Source organism: Dermacentor variabilis, chromosome 5, assembly GCF_050947875.1.
Source record: "Dermacentor variabilis isolate Ectoservices chromosome 5, ASM5094787v1, whole genome shotgun sequence".
Classification (NCBI taxonomy): Eukaryota; Metazoa; Arthropoda; class Arachnida; order Ixodida; family Ixodidae; genus Dermacentor; species Dermacentor variabilis.
In genome coordinates this window covers 12,464,572-12,491,476 of record NC_134572.1, presented here as the reverse complement: position 1 = coordinate 12,491,476, position 26,905 = coordinate 12,464,572, and the positions used below count along the sequence as shown (strand labels likewise).

At 48.0% G+C, this 26,905-nt stretch overlaps 1 protein-coding gene and 1 pseudogene across 1 annotated transcript in view; both read left to right on the top strand.

Moving 5' to 3' along the window:
* LOC142582253 (26S proteasome regulatory subunit 6B) overlaps positions 1 to 26,905 on the top strand; it is a 53,820-nt gene that overhangs the window by 11,032 nt on the left and 15,883 nt on the right. The window contains exons 3-6 of the mRNA XM_075691729.1: positions 7,469 to 7,802; positions 16,885 to 17,088; positions 22,934 to 23,101; positions 26,778 to 26,854. Coding sequence (XP_075547844.1) covers positions 7,469 to 7,802; positions 16,885 to 17,088; positions 22,934 to 23,101; positions 26,778 to 26,854 — 783 coding nt within the window. The remainder of the gene's footprint in view (positions 1 to 7,468; positions 7,803 to 16,884; positions 17,089 to 22,933; positions 23,102 to 26,777; positions 26,855 to 26,905) is intronic.
* LOC142582254 (uncharacterized) lies at positions 1,746 to 3,659 on the top strand (annotated as a pseudogene).

Here is a 26,905-nt window from a genome sequence, read left to right as displayed (position 1 = left end):
GGATTGCCGCCAGTGTTTGCGCAGCAGCTGGAATCCATGCACACAGCTGTTGTGAAGCTGAAGCTGCCGCAAAAGCAAGCGCAGATTTCGGACTATTTCGGCGCACCTAACCCTTGACACGGTCATTGGTGCTAGAAATAAAGTTTGTTTTTCACGGCCTACTTTCTACATCATCTGTTCTTTAGAGCAAGTAGCGGATTCAAAGCTGCAAAGGTATGTTCCACGTTTCTTACCGTTTTTTATAACTGCAGTCCAGATATAGCGATCATCGGTTATAATGATCATATTCTTTGTCTTTCTCGATATTGTTATAAGTGGACTGCACTGTATAAGCAGCATGCCAACCAAAGCCACCACTGGGACCCTACCATAGTGCTTGCCAATGTGATCTTTTATCTGGACGGGACATCACATGTCTGGTTTCGCACCCATGAGATCGAGCTCTCCAACTGGGACATTTTCAAAGCGCGGCTTCGCGACCTATTTGGCAATCCGTCAGGTCGCCAACAGGCTGCGCGAAAAGAGCTTGCCACCCGTGTCCAGTCGTCGACTGAATTGTATGTCTCCTACATACAGGAAGTGCGCGCGCTTTGCTGGAAAGTCAATGAACACATGACCGTGGTTGACAAGGTGGGCCATATCCTAAAAGGCTTCGCGGACGGCGCCTTCAATTTGCCCGTCTATAAGGACGTTTCTACCATTGCCGCCATCGTCAAAGAATGCCACCGCTTCGAGGTTGCCAAAAGCCGCCACGTCGTGCCACAGTTCTCCCGGCCCCCAAACACCCCTGCCATGTCCTCTTGCTCTGCTCTTACTGCCACACGAGGCATTTCAAGAGAACGTCACACGTATCGTTCGCCGTGAGATTGAAGCGATGAGTCCGGCCCCCCTTCATCCACGACCCCCTGACGGTACCTTTGACCAAGCGGCCCCTACTATTTCCGTTATTCAAGCAGTTGTGTGGCAAGAAATTGCAAACCTTGGTATCCCTACCACCTGCTCTGTCTCCCGACCTGATTCACAGGGTGTCTACCAACCGGGAAAACCGGGAATTCTCAGGGAATTTGAATAGTATGGAAAAACTCGGGGAAAACTCGGGGAATTTGTGCCTTTCTTAGGGAAAATTAGCTGTAATATTATTGAAAGGGAACGAAAGTCGCAGTAATGCTGGCTCGAGTAACAGACAGTATGCACTTTATATGATTCATACGAAGCGCGTTTTTTCCACAGCCATCACCGGCCTCCCGCACTGTACTTTCTAGAGAACGTGCCAGGAAAGCGGCAAAAAGCGTGATGCTTCGAATTTTGAAGCGAGTCGAAATTATGCGGACACTTCCCGGTGCTGTCACCGATGGCGCCACGTAATGCAGAGAACGGGCTTCTTAAGGCTCACAATCAGAGTTTTTCGCCGGTCGCTGGCGCCCCCCCTCACCCCCCCCCCTTTGTTGGTTCCCAGGCGAGAAAGCTCCAGCGAGGCGGCAGAAAGCGTTGCGAGCGAGACTATAAACTTGCGGACAACTTTCTGTGGCTATGAAGGGAAAGCTACGGGGGCGGAGGTTCTGCACATGTGTTACCGTGCCAACTAGTCCACCAGCGTTTGACCATAGAGGTTCGACAGTGCATTCGGCTGCTCGGAGAAGACGCTGAATCGACGCTACTTTCACGAGCGGCGGTTTCCCTTTTGCCCAGACGGGGAAGGGAAAAGCCGCAAAATAAGTAACTTTTACATTCAGTGGTGTGTTTTGTCTTATTTAACTGTTTCTAATAAGGTGTTTGTTTTCTCTTCCCCAGCTTAAACTAACATGGATGAAAACGCGGGACTCTTCAGAAGTGCTCTCACTTGCGCACACTTTGCCTCTGTAGCTTTCCCTGCAGAGCCACAGAAAGTTGTCGCTACGCTTCCGCTTTCCAGTACGAGTCTTAAACGAACTCTTCCTGCACAATGCTTTGATGGAAACATCCATTTCTACCTCGAGGGGTGGCACGCGCGGGACCCAGGTGGCAAAGCAGAGTGTGACTATAGCTTCGCGCCCTGCCATAACGCTGCCGCGATCTGCCAATGCCGGCAGAGATACAATGTATCGAACTGTGTCGCGTTATTAAAAAAATTTTTAGTGACCCCGTTCTAACCCAACTTGGTTTAGTTATTGCGGTGGTGCAGCAGGCAAGCTTTGTTTGGTGTGACAGGTATGAGCGCGTCCAAGTGTAGTTTCGTCCAGGACTGGACGAATCCGAAACATTGCGAGTTCGCAGCCTAGGTTAGGCTCGTTGAAAATAATGCGAACGCGGTGTACTGTACGCTATGCAGAAAGCAGTTTTCGCTGAGCAACATGGGAAGAAGAGCGGGGACAAGTCACGCTGTAATTAAGAAGCACCGGCTTGCTGCAAACAGAGCCAGGGCCGCTATTTTGTAGCGATGCCTTATGCCTTATTCTATGCTATTCTTATCATCCACCACACACGGCCGCCTGATCACGTTGATAATGTGGGCAAACCGTCGCTCTGACCAGTGGCCAAGCGCGAAAAGCCTGAAAAAGCACAGAATCGGAAAAGGCATCGCTACAAAATACCGGCCCTGGACACCCTCTGTAGCTTCGTTTCTTACGCTGCCGGCAAGTGAACCGCCGGGCACTGTTGTGATCAAAGCTGGGCCAGTGGCGTCAGATACTGCGCCGCCTTCATCTGCTTCAACCACAGCTACAGACATCCAACCCAAGGGTGCAGCAAAGGATATTTTTCAACGTGACACTGAGGCGATAAATGCTGTTATGACGTACACATCATTCCGTGCTGCCGCGGCATCGGCTTCTCTGTTCCCGTTGATGTTCCCATCATCAGCTACTGCCAAGAAAGTGCAGCTTGGCAAAGATAAGGTGGGATATACTATTGTCTATGGCCTCGCGCCTTTCTTTAGAAAGAGCCTCGTGTCGGAATTGAACCCAGCCTCCGACATTGTCTTAGCGTTTGACAAATCGTTAAACAAAGTTGCACAAAAGGAGCAAATGGACGTGTTTATTCGCTTTTGGTCGGGTGCAGAGGGAAGCGTGAAAACACGCTACCTGACGTCATGCTTTCTTGGGCGCACGCGAGCTGAAGAATTGGTGTCCGCATTTAAAAGTGCCACTGATGGACTCTCACGTTCGAAAATTCTTCAAATATCAATGGACGGGCCAAATGTAACATGAAGTTTCTCCGTGAGATCAAGCAAGAACTGTGTGAATCCAACGACGGCCGCCAAATTGTTGACGTTGGAAGCTGTGGCCTTCATGTAGTGAATGGCGCGTTCAAAACCGGACACACGGCAACAGGATTGCAACTTGTGGGATTTCTCCGGGCTATGTACAATTTACTTAAATGCGTACCTCCCCGACGTGCTGAATACGCACGCATTACCGGGAGCAACATTGACCCTTTGAAGTTTTGCTCTGTGCGATGGCTTGAATATGTTCGTGTAATTTCGAGGGCTCTTGAGGTCCTGCCTTACTTAAAGCTGTATGTTGAGTCGTGTCGAAATGAGAACAAGTGACCGACCAGCGCCAGTTATGGCGTCATTGAAACACCCATCCATGATCCTCTGTTGTCTGCAAAGCTAACTTTTATGCTTTGTATCGCGGATGAATTGCAGCCGTTCCTGGCTCAGTTCCAGACGGATTCGCCTATGCTTCCATTTCTTGGTACAGCATTGCAAAATCTTCTGCGAATAGTGAAGAAAGAAGTGATGGTGACAGCGGACAGTTCGTTGAAGTTGATAAAGGTTGACATGGACCAGCATGCGAACGTTCTTGCGATGCCCAAAATCGACCTTGGCTTTTCTACGAAGAATGCGCTCCGAAAGGCCCCAAAACTTTCAGATGGTACTATTTTTGAGTTCAGAAGTGACTGCGCCGCTTTCATAAAGAACTGCGCCAAAAAAATTGTGGTAAGGTCACCGTTGAAATTTAAGCTGACGAGGGGATCGTCCTCTCTGAATCCCGTGTGCGCACTGATACTCGAGCTTGGGGAAAGGTGTTTAACTGATGCACTCGAAGTTGTGACAGAACACCACTGGATGACCGGAGCGGAAGCTGATCGGGCTATGCGGTCCTACAAGCATGTGGGCTCCTTAGCCTCTGCGCAAGCAGCGCTGAAAAATTGTGACAGGAGCACGGTTCAGCTGGATACCCTTTGGACAAGCATCTGTGGTTCACACAAGGAACTACTCACTTTTGCCAAGATGATTCTCTCTCTTTCGCACGGAAATGCGTCTGTGGTGTGGGTATCTTCTGTTAACAAGGGCTGTCTTGTCGAAAATCAGAAGGAACAATCTCTGGTCATCTAACGAATTGTCTTTGACGCCGTGTCATCGGCTGGAGGAGTTGCCAGCGTAGAAGTGACCAAGAGAATGCATCAAATGGTCCGTGGGGCGAACGCACGGTGGAAGGAGGAGCTAGAAAGGACGAAAACAGAAAGGGCTGAAGCACTCAAGAACGAACGAGAAAGGAAGCGTGTCACCGCATCTTTGAAGCAGCTCGAGCTAAAAAAACAAAGTGTTGGCTGACGCCGAGATGCAGGTGTCCCTCATTCAAACTGAAATAAACTCTCTAAAAAAGTGAAACACAACACTGGGGTGTTGTGCGCGAGCTGAGCTTATATCAGGACGGTTGACGTTGACTTTGTAGCGGCTGAGAGAGAATCACTTCTGATAAAGTTTGGGCCTCAAACCAAAATTGTTGCTATCACTTGATAAAAATAGCTCACTTTGAAAAATATTTGCTTGCGTGCGCCTCCTTTTCATTCGTATTTGACAATATTTGACTCAATTTGCAAAGGGTTTTACCATTTTTTAATTGAGAATAATTTACTTGCTGTGCATTTTACTAACCCTTCCTTCTGTTTTATTTTTGAATGAAGTAAACATTACACCTTACTATTCAAACTAGATTAAGTGTTTTTATTATTGCAGTAGCAATTATATGGACTTTCCAGGTGCGTTTTTGCCATCGCCATCACCGTGAGTCTCTGTATAAAGTCCAAGGGCGATAAAATCGTCCGCTTGGCCCACATGCTGTATGTGTGAGTGAAAGCCTACGTGGCTGAGCCATTCATAGCGGCTCAAACTCGCGCACGTGAGAGAAGAAAGCGGTGAGGAAGTGCACCGTTGCATGCAAGGCGCCAGGGGAATGGATGAGACGTTCATTTGAGGGATCGACATCCGTTTGTGCGCAGGCGCCAGTAAGAGCGGGCGCGAGAGAGAAGATCTGGGTGCTTTTGCTCCTTGAATATATGACTCTGCTTAGGCACTGCGGATGAGGTTTCTTAGCGCATATGTGTAAGCGTTTGTCCCTAGGTGTGCCGGCATTGCGGAGTGGGGTCGAGTTTGTTTACGCTTGGACGCTGGCTGCCGGCGCGGTAAAATAGGTGCAGCAGTGGGCACTGACGCCCGATTTAGCGACCGCTGTGTCGGACATGCAGTCTCGCGGCTGCGGCACTCGTGCTAAGTCAGTTGAGCGCAAGTGGCTGAAAGGCCGCCGGTGACGACTGATTCAGCACCAGCACCGAAGGCACGAGAATGTCTGTCCGACGTACCTTCAGAGGCAAAGTTCTGACTGGTGTTGCAGGCTGGAGCACCTTTCTTTTATAGTTCTCTTTGAGCTCCCACATAATATATGGTGTTGCAGAAGTCGCGGGGCGCGGTAGTGCTCGAGCTTAACGTCACAAGTTGGCGGCTGGATTCAGTCGTCTGCTTTACTAATTTAACAACATGTCATTATTTCGCATTATTGGCGGCACCTCCAGGACTCCAAATCTAGAACCCGGACTGGTCCGTGGGTTGGGGCTCGCCGAGGCCTGCGTGTGCCTGGGGTGTATAAGATGGGATGTTCGCTATTGCAGACAGCCACTTTTTTATGCAAACACCCCCTGGTACGCTTTGGCCTCCGCGGCGCCAACCCATGAGGCACCCTGCTTCCAGCTTGGATCCCTCCGGTACCCGTTGGGTGCCCTGGAGATCCTGCGCTGTCTGCTTTATTATCACCTAAGGAGCTCTCCTGAGTCCTCTGTTTACCAGTTACATGTGCGCTACTGGAGCAGTGCTTGTAAAAAATCCAATCTATCGTCGCGACAAAAAAAGCGACCTGCAACTTATACAACCTTGCCCCTTCAGACACAGTGATCACCAAATGGGGCGTCTGCGCCCACTGCCTCACCGCGCGGGCAGCCGGCGGGCTCCGCACTCTGCAATGCCGGCATGTCTAAGGACAAACGAATACAACATGCGCTAAGAAACCTCCTCCATAGTGCCTAGGCAGAGTCGTATATTCAAGGAGCAAAAGCCCCCAGATTTTCTCTTTCACGCCCACTGTTAATCGCGCCTACGCACAAACGGCTGGCGATCCCTCAGTCTCATGGGCAACGGTGGTGGCGGTGAGGGGAAGGTGGCGTTCTACTTAGGGCGGCCGCTCGCACACGACCGGGCCGCTGTATCTTAAAAGCCATCGTGGACAGGGTCCGCCGTGCGCTGTTTCCCACGCTTAGTTCGCGGTGAAGCGAGAGACGCGCCGAAGCAAACTAGCTCTAAAACAAACCATGCAACAAAAACCGACAGAGGGAGGTGCGGGAAAAAAATTCCCTGTATTCCCACATAGTGGCAGCACATGCCAAGAAAGAAAAAGTTAGGAAATTGGCGCGCTTTTTAAACGTACAGATGGCGCCGTAAATATATGGAATTGACCATTTTGGATCGCGGCGCCGTATAGTTACGTCCTTGATCTTGAAAGGGTTAATGGAAGCGAACTCGCAGAAACCTTTGTTAATTTGTTTGTGCAATTTGTGGCAGTTTGCACTTAACATATCATATGTATCATGCTCAAAAATTTATTTTGCGAGGGTTGGCTCAAACCAGGATCCCTCAGCACAATAACCAAATCCTCTATCCATTATTAGCTCATAGATGCTTTCATACTCTTCTCGTGCCAATGCTGACTGGCGTTTTTAAACAATTGGTGCATATGTCACGTCACAAAGCAAGAATTTGCATAAAAAAGCAAGAGTAATGTATGTGTGCCTGCGGCAGTTTTTATTTGGCCATAAACACAGTATTTGAATGCACTAATGACTGCCACCATCCTTTGTATGCATCATGTAGAAACAAATTGCATATAATAGTACCAGCGCTGTGAGTCTATGCAACATTTCACCGATTTCAAGCTTGGCCAGGGTGTATAAAACAGGTTGCAACATTTCTTGGCTGGAGTACATTGAATTAGTTGTCATGTCATTGTCGTCACACTGTCGTCATTAATGTCGTTTTTGCCTGCTGCAGTTCTCACCGACACAAATGCTCCTCTTACAAAAACACGTTGGACCATGTGTTAACACTTTGGAGAATTTTGGGTAGCTAGCTATCTGCGAAATGCCTCGCAAAACGTCCATTCCTACTGTACATGGTTATCTGTGTAATTTCTTTACACATACTGCTTTCGCATTGCAGAAACTGGAGCGTCAGCTGGAGTTCCTGGCAGTGCAGGAGGAATATATCAAGGATGAGCAACGCAACCTGAAGAAGGAATACCTGCACGCCCAGGAGGAGGTGAAGCGCATCCAAAGCGTGCCACTGGTCATTGGTCAGTTCCTGGAGGCTGTGGACCCGCACACGGGCATTGTGGGCTCCACCACAGGCTCCAACTACTATGTACGCATCCTCTCCACGCTGGACCGTGAGCTGCTCAAGCCCAGTGCTTCGGTGGCACTCCATAAGCACAGCAATGCACTCGTCGATGTCCTGCCCCCAGAGGCCGACAGCTCCATCTCCATGCTGCGTGCTGGTCTGTATTATTAAACACCAATATCTGCAGTAGTGATAGCAGTTAGCACCATTTGTGGCATTGTGGCATGCTTGTGACAAAATAAGGAGGCAAGGGGCAAGCCATGATTCATGGCTTGCCCCCTGCCTCCTTATTTTGTCACAAGCATCCAAAAGCTCATCCAAAACGAAACCATGCTTTTGCACACAATGGTGCAATGGCACCATGCGCGATTTCAATAGGTCTATTCAATTCAACCAAGTTTCTTTGCACCTTCTATGTCTATTTACGATGTGCTGCACCTAGGCCTTCATTTGTTCGAGGTACAGCAGCACACTCTGCGCCCCCATTCTCGATTGCACAGGGTGCAACCTTGCAATGTGCTGCCACGGTACAGTACACCTTTGAACCTTGCAGCAAGTCGGTGAAACCCAGTGCACTACAACCAGCATCACTCGCACCTTTTTGTTTGTGGTGCCATGCACCTTTTCTGAATCGAACAAACCTATTGTGCCCTCTTGCACAAAAAGTTGCTCAGAAACCTCAGCAGTTTGGAATTGGAAATTCTAGCTCGCATGGGAAAGCACAGCGTAAGTTCATATTAACAAGTCCACAGGTGATGGCAGTGAAAGCGATGGCCAAGATTTTGAAAGGCCCCCATCTCTGCAAGCCGTCACGTGAAGGCAGCAACACTTTTTTGCTCACTATTAGCGAAGATATAGCTGCACACTGCAAATAAAAAAAAAAGGGGGGGGGGTTAAACAGCAAACAAAGAAAAAAATTATAAGCAAAAGTGTAATGGATTTCATTATTAAAACAAGGCCCACGGCTGCATACACTATGGGAAGGTCACGTGATTGGGCATCCTATTAGTTGTCATGTTTTTGCCGGGCGGGGCACCAAACGTCATTCTTCACATTTTGTGAAGAATTAAAAATATAAATTGTCATTTAAAGGGACACCAAAGGCAAATATTAAGTCAAGCTAAAGTGGTAGATCAGTGCTTGACAACGTCTAAGATGTCAGTATTATCGTGAACCAAGCTTTAGTAATAGAGAAATTGAGGTAAATGCAGGACACAATTAGAGACTCCCCCGCGGCATTCAAGTACTAGCCCGATGACGAAGGCACTCCTCATTATAATTCTGTCACTAGTACTCAAACACTCGTAATGAAAAGAACATTCTATTGCATTATAAGGCGAAAGAAAATGCTACTTGTCAAGTTCTATTTGATTTTTTTTTTTTTAGAAAGAAAGAACTGAACGACGCTATCCTTGACAACGACGTGGGCAGATGAAAGGTTTCGTTTTCTCCTCTCTACGCCGCCCGCTCTTTTGCCTTTCAGTAGTTTTGTCATCGCGTGGTGCTGCGCTAGTTTTGCTGGCTTGTGAAACTCGCACAAACTGCAAGTAGCATAGAATGCCACGTCCACGAGATGTCGTGGGATTCACGAATGGTCCATGCCACTTGACCAAGAGTAGCTGCAGCGGCAAATCCAACGCTCTGTCTTGGCTCGGTTTCTCCATGGCGGGGCGTTTTACTGCAAGGTTTCTGGAATGGTATTTTAACAGTCCACGTCGACTTCGTATTTGCCTTTAGTGTCTATTTAATGAAGGGAACAATGCTGTTTTCCGTCAGTAGGATGCACAATCTTTCCATCAGAGGGGCTATCTCAAGTAATGTTATGAACAGTTGTCTGTCCCTTTAAGGTGAGTTGATTACTGGCATTGTGAGTGAAGTGTCCAGCACCAATTCCGCACACCTTTTCTTCCTTAGCACTGTTCATGCATGTTTTGCAATGTCTGTTGAGACCTCAGAATGTTGCTGGAGGAGCAGCCTGAAAGTGCTGTCTGGGTTGTTTCATGTCCCAGGCAGGGATACAGAAGCACTCTTATCAGCTTCATACTGGGCATGCTGATTCTGCTAAGAAATGTCTTTTTGCACCCAACAAGCATTTATAGACTTCCGGAAAGGTAACTAGGACCAAACTTTATAAAGATTGTGTGGTGTACCTTAGGCAAATGAGACCAATAGCATATTGTTTGCAGTTCTGAGTTACTCAAGCTATTTTTGAAGTGCAGTTTTCTAGCTAATTATTTGCTGTAATGAAGCAGACACGCCTCATGTTTTCTGTGGCAGCTCGAAGACAATGATGACCCATGCTGTGATTGTGAGGGATGGGCCATTGATATGCCCTCCGAGCAAAGCAGTGACCCATGGCTTGCCCTACTGCTCGACTACCTTGCCATGCATCGGTCGTTGCTTCAATGCAGACGCTATGCTGTCAGGCAGCCCACTTTGCCATGCAAGACAATGCCCTCTACTGCCGCAACTATATGTCCGACGGTTGGAAGTAGCTTCTGGCCATCCCTCATCACACGTGCTCCAACGTCTGCGTGTACTTCCATGCTGACCCTCAAAGTGTCCACGCCTGTGTTCTAAAAACATTCACTAGGCTGCGTCAGCAATATTACTGGCATGGAATGTACCGCTTTGTTCAGCAGTATGTTCAATCTTGCACTGTCTGTCAACAAAGCAAGGCCCCTCCATAGCGCCCTCCTGGTGCACTACAGCCACTACCGTGTCCTGCTCTACCACTCAACCATGTCGGCATCAACCTCTATGGCCCACTTCCATACAGCGGATGCGGAAATTGATGGATTATTGTTGGCATCAATCACCTGAATTGCCACGCCGAGACCGCGGCCCTTCCCGCAGCGACCATGTGCAACGTTGCAATGTTCGTTCTTCAAAATTTCGTCCTTTCCCACGGTGCTCCTCGAGAACTACTTAGCAATATGAGTTGTGTCTTCGTGTCAGAAGCAATACAACCCCTTCTTCACGAGTGCAACATCATTCACCGGATCGATCGCGTCCCTCCTGCAAACGAACGGTCTCATGGAGCAGTTGGACCGAACACTCACTGACATGTTGAGGATCTATGTCTTGTCCGACCACACCAATTGGGATACCATACTCCCCTTCGTTAGGTTAAGTTTCGGGAAAATGAGAAAGGCAGAAGTGAGTCATATACAGTTTGCCTACAGACTTATGTCAAACATGCAGGAGTGGCTCAAAGAAGAGAAAGCGTTTGGTGATCACGAGAAAGTTCTGCAATGTTTCGGGCTGGAACAGTTTTATAGTCGGTTACCTGAGAACGTGCGGTACTGGGTCTTGGATAGGCCAGACGTTAGTACAGTGGCTAAAGCCGCCGAGCTAGCTGAGGAGTTTGTGACGCGTCGGGCTCGCGGAGCTAAGGACGGTCAAAAGGGTGAATTTGGCTCCAAGTTTGAGAGGCCGAAGTTCACACCCATGAGAGCAAGGGGGGACACACGTAGTGCGGATGCGAGTGAAAGCAGTCCGACCGAACGTAAGGAGACGGTGGCAGCCGAAGCCGAACGCAGAAAGCGGTTCGAGACGAGGCAAGCGCGCGTTTGTTATACGTGCCAGAAGCCGGGTCACTTTTCGGCGCAGTGTCCAGAAACAAAACAAAAGTCGTGTTTTTGTCATTATGCAGCACTGACGAGAACATGAAGCTTCTCGAGCCTTACATGCGAGACCTCCTCGTGAACGGGAAAGAGTGCCGAGTGCTTCGTGATTCCGCAGCTACAATGAATGTAGTTCACCCCTCTTACGTAGAACCCGATATGTTCATGGGCGAGTGCGCATGGATCAAGCAAGCCGTGGAAGCTCATAGCGTGTGTCTGCCCGTAGCAAAAGTGCTTATCGAAGGACCTTTCGGAGCACTTGAGACGGAGGCCGCTGTGTCATCTATGCTGCCCCCCCAGTACCCGTACCTATTTTCGAACAGGTCCGATCACCTCCTGCGCTAGAAGGGGCTTTTGTTTGGTGAGGCTAGCGTTCAGGCCTTAACCAGATCGAGAGTTCGGGAGCTAGCTGCAAAGGCGGTAGTTGCGGGGCCGACGTCAAACAATGAGAAAGGGTCGGAGGCGCAGCAAGCTGATATTCAGAGCACGTCCGAACTGAATAAAATTGAGCCTGTAGCATTGAAGACACCAGATACTGGAGAGGAAATGCCCGACAAGGGAAAGTTAGAAGAGCTATCTGCAGATTTGCTCATCGCGCCTACGTCAGATGGACTTAATAGGTTGCTAAAAGTCAGCCGGTTGGCTTTGATAGCCTAGCAAAAAAAAGATGGCAGCCTAGAAAACATGCGCTGCAATGTCAAGGAAGGTATCGCCAAGAAAAATGCGCGTTTTGTGGAAAGAGATGGGGTCCTGTGTCGGAAGTATCTAGACCACAGGGGAGTGGAGTTCGATCAGCTGATCGTGCCTCAGTGCTGCCGTCAGGATCTGTTGCGCTTGTCGCATGGGGGTTCGTGGTCCGGACACCTAGGAGTTAAGAAGACTACGGACCGTCTCTTGCAAGAGTACTATTGGCCAAGGTGTTTTCGTGATGCAGAACACTTCGTGAGGACATGTGACACCTGTCAGCGGGTGGGCAAACCAGGGGACAAATCGAGGGCGCCGTTGAAGTTGGTACCTATCATTACGGAGCCTTTTAGACTGCTCGTTATTGATACAGTGGGACCTCTGCTGGTAACAACCATGGGGTACAGACACATTTTGACTGTGATCTGCCCAGCGACAAAGTTCCCTGAAGCAGTGCCGCTTAAAGAACTCAGCTCATTTGAGATAGTCAATGCACTACTGTCCATATTTTGCGCGAGTTGGTTTTCCTGTGGAAATCCAGTCAGATCAGGGCACAGGGTTTACTAGCGCTTTGACGACAGCCTTTCTCGAAAGGTGCGGGGTGAAGCTGTTACACCTACAGTCGAATTCCGTTGAGAAGCTCCACTCCGTCATGAAGCGCGTGTTGAGAGCATTGTGGTTTGAACGACAAACTGACTGGGAGCTGTGTCTGCCTGGGGTGATGTTTGCATTGAGGACCGCGCCGCATGCGGCTACAAGGTTTTCGCCAGCTGAGCTGGTGTACGGTCGCTCGCTGCGGTCTCCACTTCGCATGCTTCGAGACGGATCACTGCCCTCTCCAATGGCTGCAGACAATCTCTTCCATAAATGGCTGCCTCCTGCGCTGGAGCCTCGCTTTGCAACAATATTCCTTTGAGGTGCGTTACAAAAAGGGGAGTCTCAATGGTAATGCCGATGGCTTAAGTCGAGGCCCCTAACGTAGGAATCAGCCTCAAAGTTGTTTGTTACTGATGTTTTTCTTCCTGAGGCAGGATTTTTAACATATTGCTTTTGTTTAGTGTTTCAAAGTGATGACGTGCTTTCCAGTGCAATTTTCCAATTTGTGGACGCGTTCTGAGTGCTGCTAGACTACGGTAAGGAACTAGGCAGTAGTATAAAAGGGGAAAGAGCCTGGCAGGGCTTAGTGAGGGTTGTGTCGTGCTTGCTGACTGAGCGGTTGAGTTTCAGCGTAGTTCTAACGCTTGCTGGGAACGAGAACAAAAATGGCAACTCTCCCGAAGTCACTTTGCAGTGTCCTGTGTGAACCTGAACGTGAGAACGAGGCCTTCTCTGTGCGCTGCGCTCAAGAAACGCCGAAGGACGACCGACTTCGGTTATGAGCATCATCGAGCGACATCCCTCCGGACAGCGGATGCAGTCCCCTGACCATCGGGATCTTCTCCCGGCGGGGCGGTCTGTTACGTTTCGCCTACAACGCGCAGTATAGCCGGCGCGGATGCAACGGACGCCGGGGCTTCATTCAAAGCGGCGGACATTTTGGCCCGTTCAGCGCTGCCGTAACGCTTCCTGCCAAGCGCGTCCAGGCATGTTTCAATGCCACGTGTCTTCGTGTGTGTGTGTGAATGTGTGTGCATGTTGGTGCCTACGCTTGTCAAAGCGCGGCAGCCGGGGAGAGGAGCTCCCCAACTGTGAAGCGAGGAGGTCTGACCGGCGCCGGCCCGGCGGATGCATCACTTCTTGTCTCAACGTGTCTCTCAGCGTGTCCGTGCCCCGCCGTCACGTGCACCCCATCCAGAGCCGTTCCTTCTTGCCCTCAGCTCCGAGAGTATAAAAGCAGCTGCCCCCGGACGCCAAGAGAGAGGCTCCGATTTCTTCCGTCGAGTAATGTGCTCTCCCGTCTCTCCACTTCGGTCGACCTGACCGGCCGATCTTTTGCGATGCTAGAATAAACAAGTTGTTCTGTTAGCAGTCGACTCATGCTTTGCCAGGACCTTCGGATGCTTCCAGTTGTGCCCCAGGCCGCCAGGCCAACGCTACCCTTGGGGCTTGCGACCCAAGTGCAACACCACACTGTTATGCAGATCGTTGCCCTGGCTGTGGCAGCTTGCCCACAATCTTCCACGTCACGATTGAGTGCACTGCAAACCTCATTCCTCCCTTGCCAACTCTCCTTTACCCCCTGTATCGGGAATGACGCACGTGCCATGCCTGGTGCGGCGATTCATCGTCACTGGGAATATCGCCAAGAACTGGGAATTGTTCCAGCAGAAATTCGAGCTTTTTCTGGAAGCAACGGAATCGCCAAAAGAGCCCCGAACCACGGCCGCCAAAACAGCACTGCTGCTCAGCACTGCTGGAGACGACGCATTGGAGGTATTTAAGAACTTCCTTTTTCTCGGGGGCGAGAACAAGCAAGATTATGCTACCGTTGTTAAGAAATTCAAGGAGTACTGCCAAGAACAACAGAATGAAGTCTATGAGCGGTGCATATTCCAATCAAAAACCTGTTGCAGAGTTGTGCAGTTTGCCGCAAATATACGTACAAACAGCAAAGTGAGCCTTTTATGATCAGACCTACACCGGCCCATGCATGGTACCGCGTGGGCGTTGACATTTTTTAATACGGAGGCAGCTCGTACCTGTCGGTTTTTGATGCCCATTCGAACTTCCCGGAAGTGGAGAAGCTGACTCGTACAACATCCAGTGCCGTAATTGAGAAGTTGAGCGCCATCTTTTCAAGATACGGCATTCCAATGGAAGTCCACACGGACAATGGGCCGCAGTTTTCGTCTTATGAATTTGCTCTCTTTGCATCCAGGTACGACTTCAGCCACGTCACGTCGAGCCCCCGAGTTCCTGCGATCGAATGGACTCGCTGAGAAGGGGGTTCAGATTGTGAAAAGAATCCTAAAGAAAACGGAAGAAACAAAACGACTTCTGGCTCGGGTTGCTCAACTACAGATCCACTCCGCTCGAAGATGGCCGCTCCCCTGGTGTACTCTTGCAGGGCAGGAGGCTTCGCACTCTACTCCCAGACTTCAGGCAGCAGCCAAGCATACCAGTATTCAAGCGAGCCCAGGCAGACACTCGGGGGAGAACGTTACCACCTCTCAATACCGGCGATGTCGTGAGAGCACAGGAAAAGACATGGAATTGCCGAGCTCAAGTTACCGAAGCAGTTGCACCGAGGTCTTATCGAGTAGTTACCGAGGACAACAGAGTGCTACGTCGCAACCGACAGCATCTGCTTCCAACTGGTGAGCTGTTCCAGCAAGAAGCCCTCGAATGTGACGACCGGGAGAGCGAACGAGCGTGTGAAGCACTGCAACCCACGGCACCTGCTGCAACTGGAGACTCGCCTGTGAGCTCCGAGAACATTCTGCAGACGCCGCCGCCCGTGACTACGACTGGACCGACTGTGAGCTCAACGGCTCCGCAGGCTCTTACATTGCGCCGATCCACCAGAGATAGGAGACCACCGCAGCGCCTGCGGTATGACCACAATTTCAACCAAGTACTTGGCATCTATTCTCCACAGGAGGGAAGATGTATCGGGAATGACGCACGTGCCATGCCTGGCGCGGCGATTCATCGTGCTCGCCTAGATTAGATATGCGCCTTGGTTGCCACACCCCTTGCGGCTATAGAAGCACTGTACGTTCAGCAACAAAGAGCATTTGGTCGCTGGCCACCTCGACTGATACACCCCCTACGCAACAAAGAGCTGTGGGACGATGCCCTCCGTGACGGACCTCCCGAGGTCCTCCGAGCTGTGATACAACGGGCTCGAAACATCGCCAGGATCATCTTAGGGACTCTGGTCTGAGGGTTCCTCCCACACTGCTCTCGCCATTCAAATATTATTAATAAAGATATTTTACTCTCTCTCTCTCGGTGGCAGCTCAAAGACGACGATGGTGACCCATGCTATGATTGCAAGAAAGCTTGTGCTGTTCCCTGCTGCTAGACTTATTATCACCTTTGTAATTAAATCTCATTACATTATATTTAATTATTCCAAATTTTAAATATTCGTTTGTGGGCATAAGTCATATTTGAAAAGTTGAGCATGGTCAGGAACACCCATTAAAGTTGTTTCTATGGCATCACATTTTACGTGGTTCTTTTTACAAGCTCTGAAAAGGAATTGAAATATGAGAAAAAAGTTACGTTACTACATGCTTGTGTACCTGATTGGCAGTGTTCTCAATCATGTTTCAAAACAATGGAGCCTGCACGTCAGATAAAACAGAAAGAAAGCAGTTAGCCATGGTGACCAAAGTACATTCTCACCATTGTTGCGAAGATCAAAATCCACTACATTTCTAAAATCGGCCACTGAACGTGGATGCAAACACACTTGTCAGCTTTTGTAGGCATGTAGGCTTCATTCTTCATTCTTTTGAAACACGATCAAGAGCACCGCTATCCAAATGCACAAGCACACAGGGACATCACTTTTTCATATTCCACAAGCTTTTTTCAGAGCCCAGAAAAAAGAACCATGTATATGATAAAGTCATGGAAACAAGTTGATGAAGTGTTTCTTAGCAGCCTCTGCAACTTTTCGAATACGACTTCTGCCCCAAAATGAATATTTATAATTTTGAATAACTAAACATAACTAATTAACTGACATTGCACTACAAAAATAGTTTGGGAAGACCATTCTTGCTTTAATTATAGGTGAGGGTGCCTAATCACTGACAATACAGCCTGCAATACAGTAAACAAATTGAGTAACCACACCATCTGTAGTATTTTTCAGCAAGTACTGTATTTTTTGGCTTCGACTGTCGAATTTCTCAAATTTCAAGGTTGGAAAGTGTGATGTGGGAAAGGTATTACACTGTTGTCGTAGTAGGTTGTGTGCCTTATTGGTTGCTGCAGTTCGTGCCACCAATCCTTCGCTTCTCTTTCTCGGTGCAGACGAGAAGCCGGACATCAAGTATGCAGATATTGGAGGCCTGGACATCCAGAAGCAGGAGATCAGGGAGGCTGTGGAGTTGCCACTGACCCACTTCGAGCTGTACAAGCAGATCGGCATTGATCCACCCCGTGGGGTGCTGATGTATGGCCCACCTGGCTGTGGCAAGACCATGCTGGCCAAGGCTGTTGCACACCACACCACAGGTGCGTGCACTAAGCCATCCTGCCCAAACTTTTGCTGCTGTGGCTCAAGATGGTGTGCTACCAGTGAGAGAAAAACATTTAACAGAAGAAAGCCTGCAGCTTGACTTGGCTAGGTAATGTCGCCAATTCACAGACACCTGGGCAGCATGAATGCAGAAAAGAAAGACTAAAAAAAATAGACAGAACATTCTTTCCCTCTTTTTTTTGTTTGTGTTGCAGCATGCTGCCCTGGTGTAGCTATGAATCTGCACCAACTTGCCAGCCTTTCGGTCCATTCTGCAATATCGCCAACATTCCAGGAAGCACAAAGCCTGTCAAGAGCTTGTGTCAAACTTGTGGGGACAGAGGCAGTTGAAAGCTAGTTTATTGTCAAAAACAAGTCTCATCTTGTGCTTCTGTGTGTTTCCTGACAATGTGCACTATCCACGTCTTTGTTACAGACACTGTTCAATTGCCACCTTGGTGGGGAGTGAATCCTGCTAAATGTTCTTGCTTTTTATCCATTGTGACAGTGGCCATGGCAGTCGGCTGCAGAAAAACAAGGTTGTGGGTTGGATTCCCCCCATTTCGATGAAGACAGATTGTGGAAACAGTCGTTTACTAAGCAATGGGTGCACATTAACTCTTTTGTTACTGTGCCTATAGAAATCTGTCCGACAGCTTTTCTATTCCGTGTTAAACATTTCCGTTGGAATTCTTTTACCATCATCATGCACCATATGAAATGTCGACTGAACTTCAAATATTTGTCAGATTTGACAATTTTTGACCGATTGGGTAGCCTGGAAAAAGTCTCAGGTTGTCAGTTTTCCGATCTGACTTTATAGGCTGTTTCAACATTAGATGCTTATGAGTGCGTGTTATTTTGATAATTCTGTTTAACTAATATCAAGTGCATCTTTATTTTTTCAGCTCAATGGGTTTCTTTTAACCATCGGCTCTTCGACAGCTTATGTACAAATTACTACGAGAAATCCTTCTCATCGTGTGGGGGTTTTTACTCGCACTACAGCACGCAGTCGATTTCAGACCAGCCTTCGACTGAAGCTTGACTAGCTGCCTAATCTCTTACATGTTGAACACTGCCTGCTCATGTGCCTGCATTCATTACTGTAAAATGTCGTGCAACACTCCACATTACTTCACAGAACTGTACAGGAAATGAACAAAGCATATGGAGGTTCCAGTGCCAGTTGGACTCGCACTAGACCACTTTGCTTGCACAGAAAAATTGATCATACACAATCATCAAGTATTAGGAGTCTTCTTCATGCTCCCTGACCTGACAGCCATAGTTTTGTGAGCCTAAAGAACAAAGTAAGTGACACACCAGGTGCCTGCCGCAATGAGTAAAAATAAATGCTCTCTCTACAATAGGAACTTAACTACTTTCACATTTGCAAAGCAACTGCTTTACTGTATAGCATGGGCATTGCTATGGCTAGTATTAATGCCAGCAAATCTTCATAATATAATTTTTTGCATGATCTGACTACAAAAGCCGAACTAGGAACCAGGTGCATATTGTATATTTTAGTTTTTTTTTTACTCGGCACTTATACTAAATATACAAAATGATTAACTTCATTCGTGTTCCTTGAGGTGCTTTTTTCAAATTTCTCATAAGAATTTTCAGAAATTGTCTGAGCAATTATTACTGCTATACATCCATTCAAAATTATAATTTTATAATTTGTATAATTTTATGTATTACAGTATACGTTGTGACTACTGCGTCTTGAAATGTGTTGTGTCGGCAGCGGCAGGCAAGCGGGGGGCCCCGACCGGGCGAACGCGCGGCTAGCGCCGGTGCAGGAAGGAGACACAGAGCAAACTGCTCCCGATGAAAACCGGAACGAAGACTCGGCCGACCCGCGGCCGTTTATTACTAATAAAGGCTTCACACGCCAGATGACACCTCCAGATTGGCCCAAGCTCGTCACATGACAGAAGGGGGGTGCGCCATCTAGCTAAACAACTACAAAACATACATGTACGATGACACCGAGATCTGACAGGGGGTGGCACTATACTACATCATCCCCCCCTGGAAACAAAGTAAACATACAGTGAAACGCGCACACAAGATGCGCACTTAAGTCCAAAGGCGATTTCAGTTCGTTCCCCCCCACGTTCACACATGCGCACCAGTCGCACACAAAGCACGCACTTAAGTCCACAACAAATTCAATCCGTCCCCGCCCAAGTTCACATACACGCGCACCAGTCTTGGGCACCATAACACAGGCAGTCACTCAAACAAAGTCTGACAAGGAACACGGCACAAAACTCACTGCACCGCAACAAGGAGCACTTTATACCTGTGTTATTGAAACATGTGGACTGTCTCCTAAATGTCACAGCGAGGCCCCTAGCCGTGGCATTTCGAAGACGGCAATACGCTCTACACTACAGAAACAAAATCATCGAGCCATGGAGGCTGTTTTCTGTCACGATGAGGACGCGTGCGTACCTCAGAAGAACTTTGGGGGTTGCGACGCGTATCGGTCGACTTTAAAGACCCAGTCGTCCCACTATTTCCCTCCCCCTGGTTGGACAATTGAATGTGGTTGTCGCTCAAAGCTGGAGAGGGTTGCCCAGGAAGCTCCTCTCGACATCCCAACAAGTCCTGGGAGGCTACCGATTCTCCTACGGAATCAGAGACGACTGCTGACTGTGTAAACTCGGAAGTGATACAGTCAGACGGACTACTCAACTGAAGCTGATGACTCTGAGAAGACGCTGTCGCTACAGACGAGTCATCGGAATGACTATCCAAGTTTGCATATGAGTACAAAAAATCTTTGTCACTTGTACACAATGTACTAACTGCTGAACCCTTTATCACTAGGGTTAACTTAGACACATGCCACATCTTCCCATCACTGAGTAAAAAAGTAGATGGTCCTATCTGGGCCTTGACTTTACGAGGTTTACTGTACTTAAAAAATTATTTCCTGTTAAATCTAATTCTGACGGTGTCTCCCACCTTGACACTAGTTGCCTGAGCACCTCTACATTTGTCTACGTACTGTTCAGTCTGCCACTGTTTCTGCAAGACTCTTTCTTGAACGTGAGGCACAAGACTGTCCTGTTCCCGTAGATCTACACTGAGCCGCATGGTTCCATCCTTCTTGCGCACCACCACGAGTGGAGACACCCACTCAGAAGCCTCGACGCGCTCGATGACGTCGAAATTCATGTGTGACCTGGTCACGGAGAGCCAGGGGTAGACGGCGCAACTTTGAAGATACTGGTTTCGCATCTTGCTGCCGATGAATTCGGTGCACAAAGTTGTTGACGAGACCCAACTTGTCACTGAAGAGGTGATCAAGACCCGGAGGCACACCTGTGGGGCTCTGTACTGAAGGAAGCGATGGCAGACGACATGTCAGCGACGTTCCGTCGATCTGTATGCCCAAGCGTTGGATGGCGTCTAAACCCAGCAGTGATGTTCCTGCAGTCGTTACGTGGAACGTGACGGAGCATGACCTTTGGAAAAACTGGACAGTGGCTTGAAACAGGCCTTGAATGTTGATGCGTTGCTTGAAGAAATTTCTCAAGTCCATTGTTGTTTGTGACAGCCTGTGCTGTCGACCAAAGTGATTTCTAAAATCTTCGGCCGTCATGAATGACACAGACGCTCCCGTATCCATGAGCAGTCGCATGGAGACGCCGTTAACTACGACCGGAACTTCCAAATCTTTTTTAGTTTCAAAAGCGCTTACCGTCAAGACAGACGTGGACGGCTGCCCTGCGGAAGCTGACGAAGACAGCGTCTCTGCAGAAGAGACGTGTTGCACCGCTGTTCGGGTCTTTCGACATTCCGAAGCGAAATGGCCCAACGTGTTGCAGGCGTTGCATCGCCGATTTCTTGCTGGACAGTTCCTGTAAGACGCGATATGGTTCCTGCTGCCACACCGATCGCATTCGCCACGGTTCCCGAAGGAGCCATGTGCGAAATGTCGACCCTCTTGGCGGCTTCTCAGAAGAAGTCTGCCCTCTTGGCAGCTTCTCGGAAGAAGTCTGTCATCTTGGCGGCTTCCCGGAAAATGTCGGCCATTTTCATGGCCTGCCGGACTAAGTCGGCCATCTTGGCAGTTTCCCGGAAAAAGTCGGCTATTTTCATGGCCTGCCGGACTAAGTCGGCCATCTTGGCAGCTTCCCGGAAGAAGTCTGTCATCTTGGCCCGTCGACGGAACGCCAAGTTGAGATGCCTCAATTCTTCGTACATTTTCGGAGCCGAACGTGCGGTTCGCTCGATGCAGGGCTTCTAAAGAGCGACCAATTTCTTCTGCTTTTTCCAGGGACAGGGTTTCGCCATGAGCTAATAACTTTTCGCGAACGCTGGCGTTCGCTACCCCATGTATTATTTGGTCTCGGACGCGCTCATTGTAGGTTGTGCTAAAGTTGCACTGTACCGCCTTCTCCTTCAGTGCGGTCACGAATTCCAGGAATCCTTCTCCCTCGAACTGCCTTCGACTGGTGAATTCGTGCCTCTCCGCTAGAACATTTGTTGACGCGGCGAACAGCCGATCAAGCCGCTGCAACAGTTTCTGGAATTCTGACGCTGGCGGGACCGCTTCACTTGACGTTGGCGCTGCGCCGGTCGACTGCCTTGCTGCTTTGCTTGACGCTGACGCTGCGCCGGTTAACTGCCTTGCTGCTTCCTGCTCCTAGTCTGCAAAGTACTTTCGTTGTCCCTCACACCTGAGAGCGCTGATGAGCACGGACGCTCGACGTGCGTCCGTCCAGTCGCCACTGCCGGCCGCTTCGAGGTGGGCCTGAAAAATTTTTTTCCATCGATGCCATGGAATTAACAGTGGCCCGGGCAATTCAAGAAAAATGGGAAGGTTCGCCATAAAAGAAGCCATGCCCGGTAGCGTGCAGGAGACAGTGCAGAAAACAAGCCGGAGCTCGCAGCAGGAATGGGGCAACGAAGAACAAAGGGTTTGAGAAGGCCTAGGCTCGGAAGCCTCACGACGCCAAGTGCGTCGGTGGAATTTGCCTGCCGTGCAGACACAGGAAGGGACGCTTCACTTACGAAGCTCGTTGGTTTCCCGGGGCTTCGGTCGGAACCGCAGTGGGAATCCCATCCTCGTCGCCATAAGTTGTTGTGTCGGCAGCAGCAGGCAAGCGGGGAGCCCGCGCCCAGCGAACGTGCGGCGAGCGCCCAACGCAGGGGGGGAGACGCGGAGCCAACTGCTCCTGATGAAAACCAGACTAGGACTGAACCGGCTAGCAGCCGTTTATTACAAGAAGACTCCACTCGCCAGATGGCACCTCCTCATTGGTCCAAGCTCGTCACATGACAGAAGGGGGGTGCGCCATCTAGCTGGACTACTACAAAACATAAATGTATGATAACACGGAGATCTGGCAGGGGGAGACACTATACCACACATACCAGGTCACGACCAAACCTCCGCCTGCTTATTGTGTGATAAATGTGGAGAGCAATGAACATGATCATACGCTTCCCCTGGTCTTGCCCTACTTCTAGGACTCTGCTGTCACCTGGCTATGTTCTGATGGTATTGTCCAAGGAACACTTAACAGTCATGGGTTGAAATCCCCCCAGCATCCTGTCACATCGCGTACCATGTTCTGCACCAACTTCTCTGTCAGCAGCGCATCTGCATGGCTGTCCTCTCCCTTTAAGAATAGAGATTCTACATGATGATTCTTGGATCCAACAATGCCTTGAAATGTGCACTGGAAGCACCATGGGTCGTGTTGGCCTAAACACGTTGAAGTTTCTATTGACTGACCACACGTCATCTGTTAAAAGATATTATATCGTACCCTGCTAGCTTCACGCAATTATGCTTGCTTCTGTATGCAGCGGCCTTCATCCGGGTGGTGGGCTCAGAGTTCGTGCAGAAGTACCTGGGCGAGGGTCCTCGCATGGTGCGGGATGTCTTTCGGTTGGCCAAGGAGAATGCACCCGCCATCATCTTCATTGACGAGATCGATGCCATTGCCACCAAGCGCTTTGATGCACAGACTGGAGGTACGAACATTTATTTTCTGCTGTTTTACTTTTACACCTGAAGTGTGGATTTTTTTTCTGGTTGTGATTAAGCTTGACTTGAAGCTCTATGGACTGGACCTTGGAAGCAAAACTATGTTTTATAGACAATGAAAGTTAATTATAATATGGCTCATACTTAAAATTCTCCCTTGAAATTGTGACACAGTGAAATTCGAGTACAATTCAAACTCGAGTGATTCAATCTCGCCAGTCCCAATTTGGACGCTGAACAAATAACAAATATATTCACAAGAGGTAGAGGAAGAACTTGGCAAATGGCCAAGCAAAGAGGGAATATAGTGAGCTTCTAAGTATAACTATGATAGAAATACGGAAATCTGATATTTTTCTATCATCAAGGTCATATTTTTTATGACTAAGCTTGACAACATATAACTTCTCTACAAAATGATCTAAAACAATGATTTAGAGGTTACGACACCCTATGAACATTCAAAATCGATTCTGTGTGCTGTACATTGCAGTGCAAGTTGATTAGCTAATTAGGCTTCTAACAAAGAACATCCTGTTTTGGATATCATTATAAAAAAAATATTGGTCATACAAAAAAATAAATGCGCTTTTGGAATCAGCTGGTAAAAATACATGAACTGTGCATATTTCATTCAAATTGTTTTAAAGATAAAAATGTTTTCGAAGTGCCTTGTCCTTTCTTAACCAAAAATAGATAGGCCAGTTAGATTCTGGAGCACATGGCAAAACAACAAATTAGGCATTGCATGGTCACAGGGGTTGGGCCTTTTTTGAAGTAAGAAGTGCAGGGCAAAATTTGTTTCAAAGAAAGGCTCAGGAACATGGATGAAAATAAATGTGCTGCTAATGTGCTCAAGTATCTGTATCTGAAAAGCATTGACACCGAAGGGAGGAAGGGATCAAGAAAGTTGGCAACCAAGTACAGGGCAGTTCAAAGTGTAAATAGACAACCAAGAGTCATCAAAAAGGAAGTGAGAGAAACAGAAACAGCGAATTGAATGCAAAGATTGGACACAAGAAAGACCATGGAGGTTTACAAGAATGGTAAGAAAGAAATTAGAAGGTAAAATCTGTACGATAACACAAAGGCCCGTACCTTTCTAATTGAAGCTTGAGGTGGTTACCTAAAGAGAAAAACTTACTGGAGAAAATACTCACGACAAGATCAGGCATGTTTATGCTGGAGCAAAAGCCGGAGCCCACTCAGCATATCTTAATGGCATGCTAAGGGATTCACCCAGTGAGACACGGAGGTAATGTACACGTTCCAGAAGTGTTTGGATTTAAAGTGGACAGAAGGGGGGCATCAACCGGTCTGCAGTCGAGATAAGCAAGAGATGTTTAGAGTACTGGTGGAAAGAAAAGCAGGGAAGAGGTTGATTTCATAGTAGTGACTTCTGCCTCGCTCAACATTTGTATAGCATTTTGCTAGATTTATTAGCCAAAGAGGCTCCAAGTACAGTAAAGACTCATTCGTTCGATTTTGAAAAAAAAAAAAAAAGAAAGAAATGCGAGAAAGAATGTGCTGAGAAAATGTACGATCCTAAGTTACAGGAAAGTTTGGCTGACTCAACTGTAGTTGATATCTTTGTAATGCGAAGCATTGCGCAAGTTGTTGCAGCACGAGATGCCGAGGCTCATCGAGTTCATAAGGACTAGGCAGCCAGAGACGTGCGTCATCGTTTTTCTATTGTGTAATGTTTTACAACTGTGAAGGGAAAACAAAATTGTACTGGTGGGCGACACCAGAATGCAATTCTCTCAGAGTGAAACATGACGCTCACTTTGCATTGCCTGCAGCAGAGAATGGCACCGCGTTTGGGTTATCACCTTTTAAAAGCATGTGGTGTGCTTCTAACAGCACTGTGCCACATGTGCAGGCTCTAAAATAGATAGGTGAAGATGCTTATCGCAGTAGGGTTGGCAGTGATAGCTGTGTTAATGGCATTGTGCGATAACCCGCGAAATTTACTGGTCAGGAAACCGAAACCAAATTGAGCTGGCGGACCACGCTGGAATACAGTGCCATCAGAGCGAAACATGATGCATCCTTTGCGTCGCCTGCAGCAGGGAACAGCAGTGCGTTTGGGTTGATTATTAAAAGCGGGCAGTACACTTGTAAGTTTCAGTGGCGCTATGCCACACATGCATGTGCGAGGTAAAGGAGGTGAATATGTTTATTTCAATAGGGTTGGCTGTGATAGCTGTGAATGGCGTCGTGCAACGACCCCCGGAGATTTGCTGGTTAGGAAATCAAAATGAAATCAAGATGGTGGGCAATGCTGGAATATCATGCTGCCAGAGCGAAACATGATGCTCACTGCTGCCTGGTGCAGCGAACAGCGCTGTGTCTAGGTTATCGCCTCCTAATAGTGTGCTGTACACTTTGAAGTTCCAATGGCACTGTGCCACGTGCCTGTGCGCTGTGAAACAGATAGATGCCTATTGCAATAGGGTTGGCAGTGATGGCTGTGAATAGTGACATGCGACAACTCCGCGAGATATGTTCGTACCAGAAGAGAAATGTGTGCATGGTGGAATTTTCACATGGCGCAGGCAGGTGCCTACAGCTTTCAATCGCGTGTGCCTCGCGCAAAACTTTTCTTGTTTACATGCGATCTAGCAGCTTGAAAACATATCATATGATCAGAATTTGGCGACGTCCTGAGAATTGGTGCCAAAAGATTGTGTTTTCAGCAAACGTATAAACAGGTAAAAATGAAGCTTAGCTGTTTAGTAGGTTATCTTTTGTGTGTCGCGAATGTTTGTATCAGGAAATTGTATGAAATGCGACCATATCAATGAAGTTCTACTGTACATCCATGAAATGATTGAGAACTTTGTTCAACAGAAACCGTGTCATGAAATTATTTGATTAATTGCAGAAAAAATAAACAATTTTCAATGTAACTAAAATCGGGAAATTAAAATAGTTGGTTACAATGCAGATTTTGTTAAATCGGGGATTGACTGCATCTACTATTTGGTTTTTTGAATATTTGGTATACAGTCAATAGGCACATAGGCACAATATAGGCACATAGTCCACAGAGCACACCCAGTAAGATTGTCCTTCTCTTTGCATTCCCAGCTATAATTAGCCACACTCCACCCGTTATTTCCGAGACAGTGCTTTTAAAAATGCATGGTAAGGCACTAAACCTTGGTGATACAATACAGTCACAGACTGATAATTAAGACCCACTACCAACTGCTTTATTCTAGGAAAAGAAAAATTAAATTATAGGCCCAAGTATTATGTCAATGCATGCATGAACTACAAAAGCCCACTTTCTTAGAGACTAATCAATGGTCAAAGCATAACCTGGCATGAATAAAGGTAATTTCACTTAATGATGAAGAACACCCATTCTGATATTTTATTTTTTTATGAAAGTGCCGTGAATGCTAAGTACGATATGAGTAAATAAACTGGAAAGCAAACTGGAAGTAGCTTTCTCTAGCAGCGGTGCTGTTGCATTATGCGAAGGTGAAATGTTTGCCTCTGCGTGACCAATCTGGTTATCTTCATCTAAGACTGCATTTCAGATGATCCACGCTTGAGTGCAACTTGCAGCCTTCGTCTTCATTTTATTTTTTAACATCACAGTGCCAAAGATTATGTTTGCTTTATTCATCAAAATGGGCCTATTATGTGCAGCGGATCGAGAAGTGCAGCGGATCCTTCTGGAGCTGCTGAACCAGATGGATGGTTTTGACCAGACTACCAACGTCAAGGTGGGTGTTGTGACCAATAGGTGGGTCGAGAAAACACATAACATTTTGTCA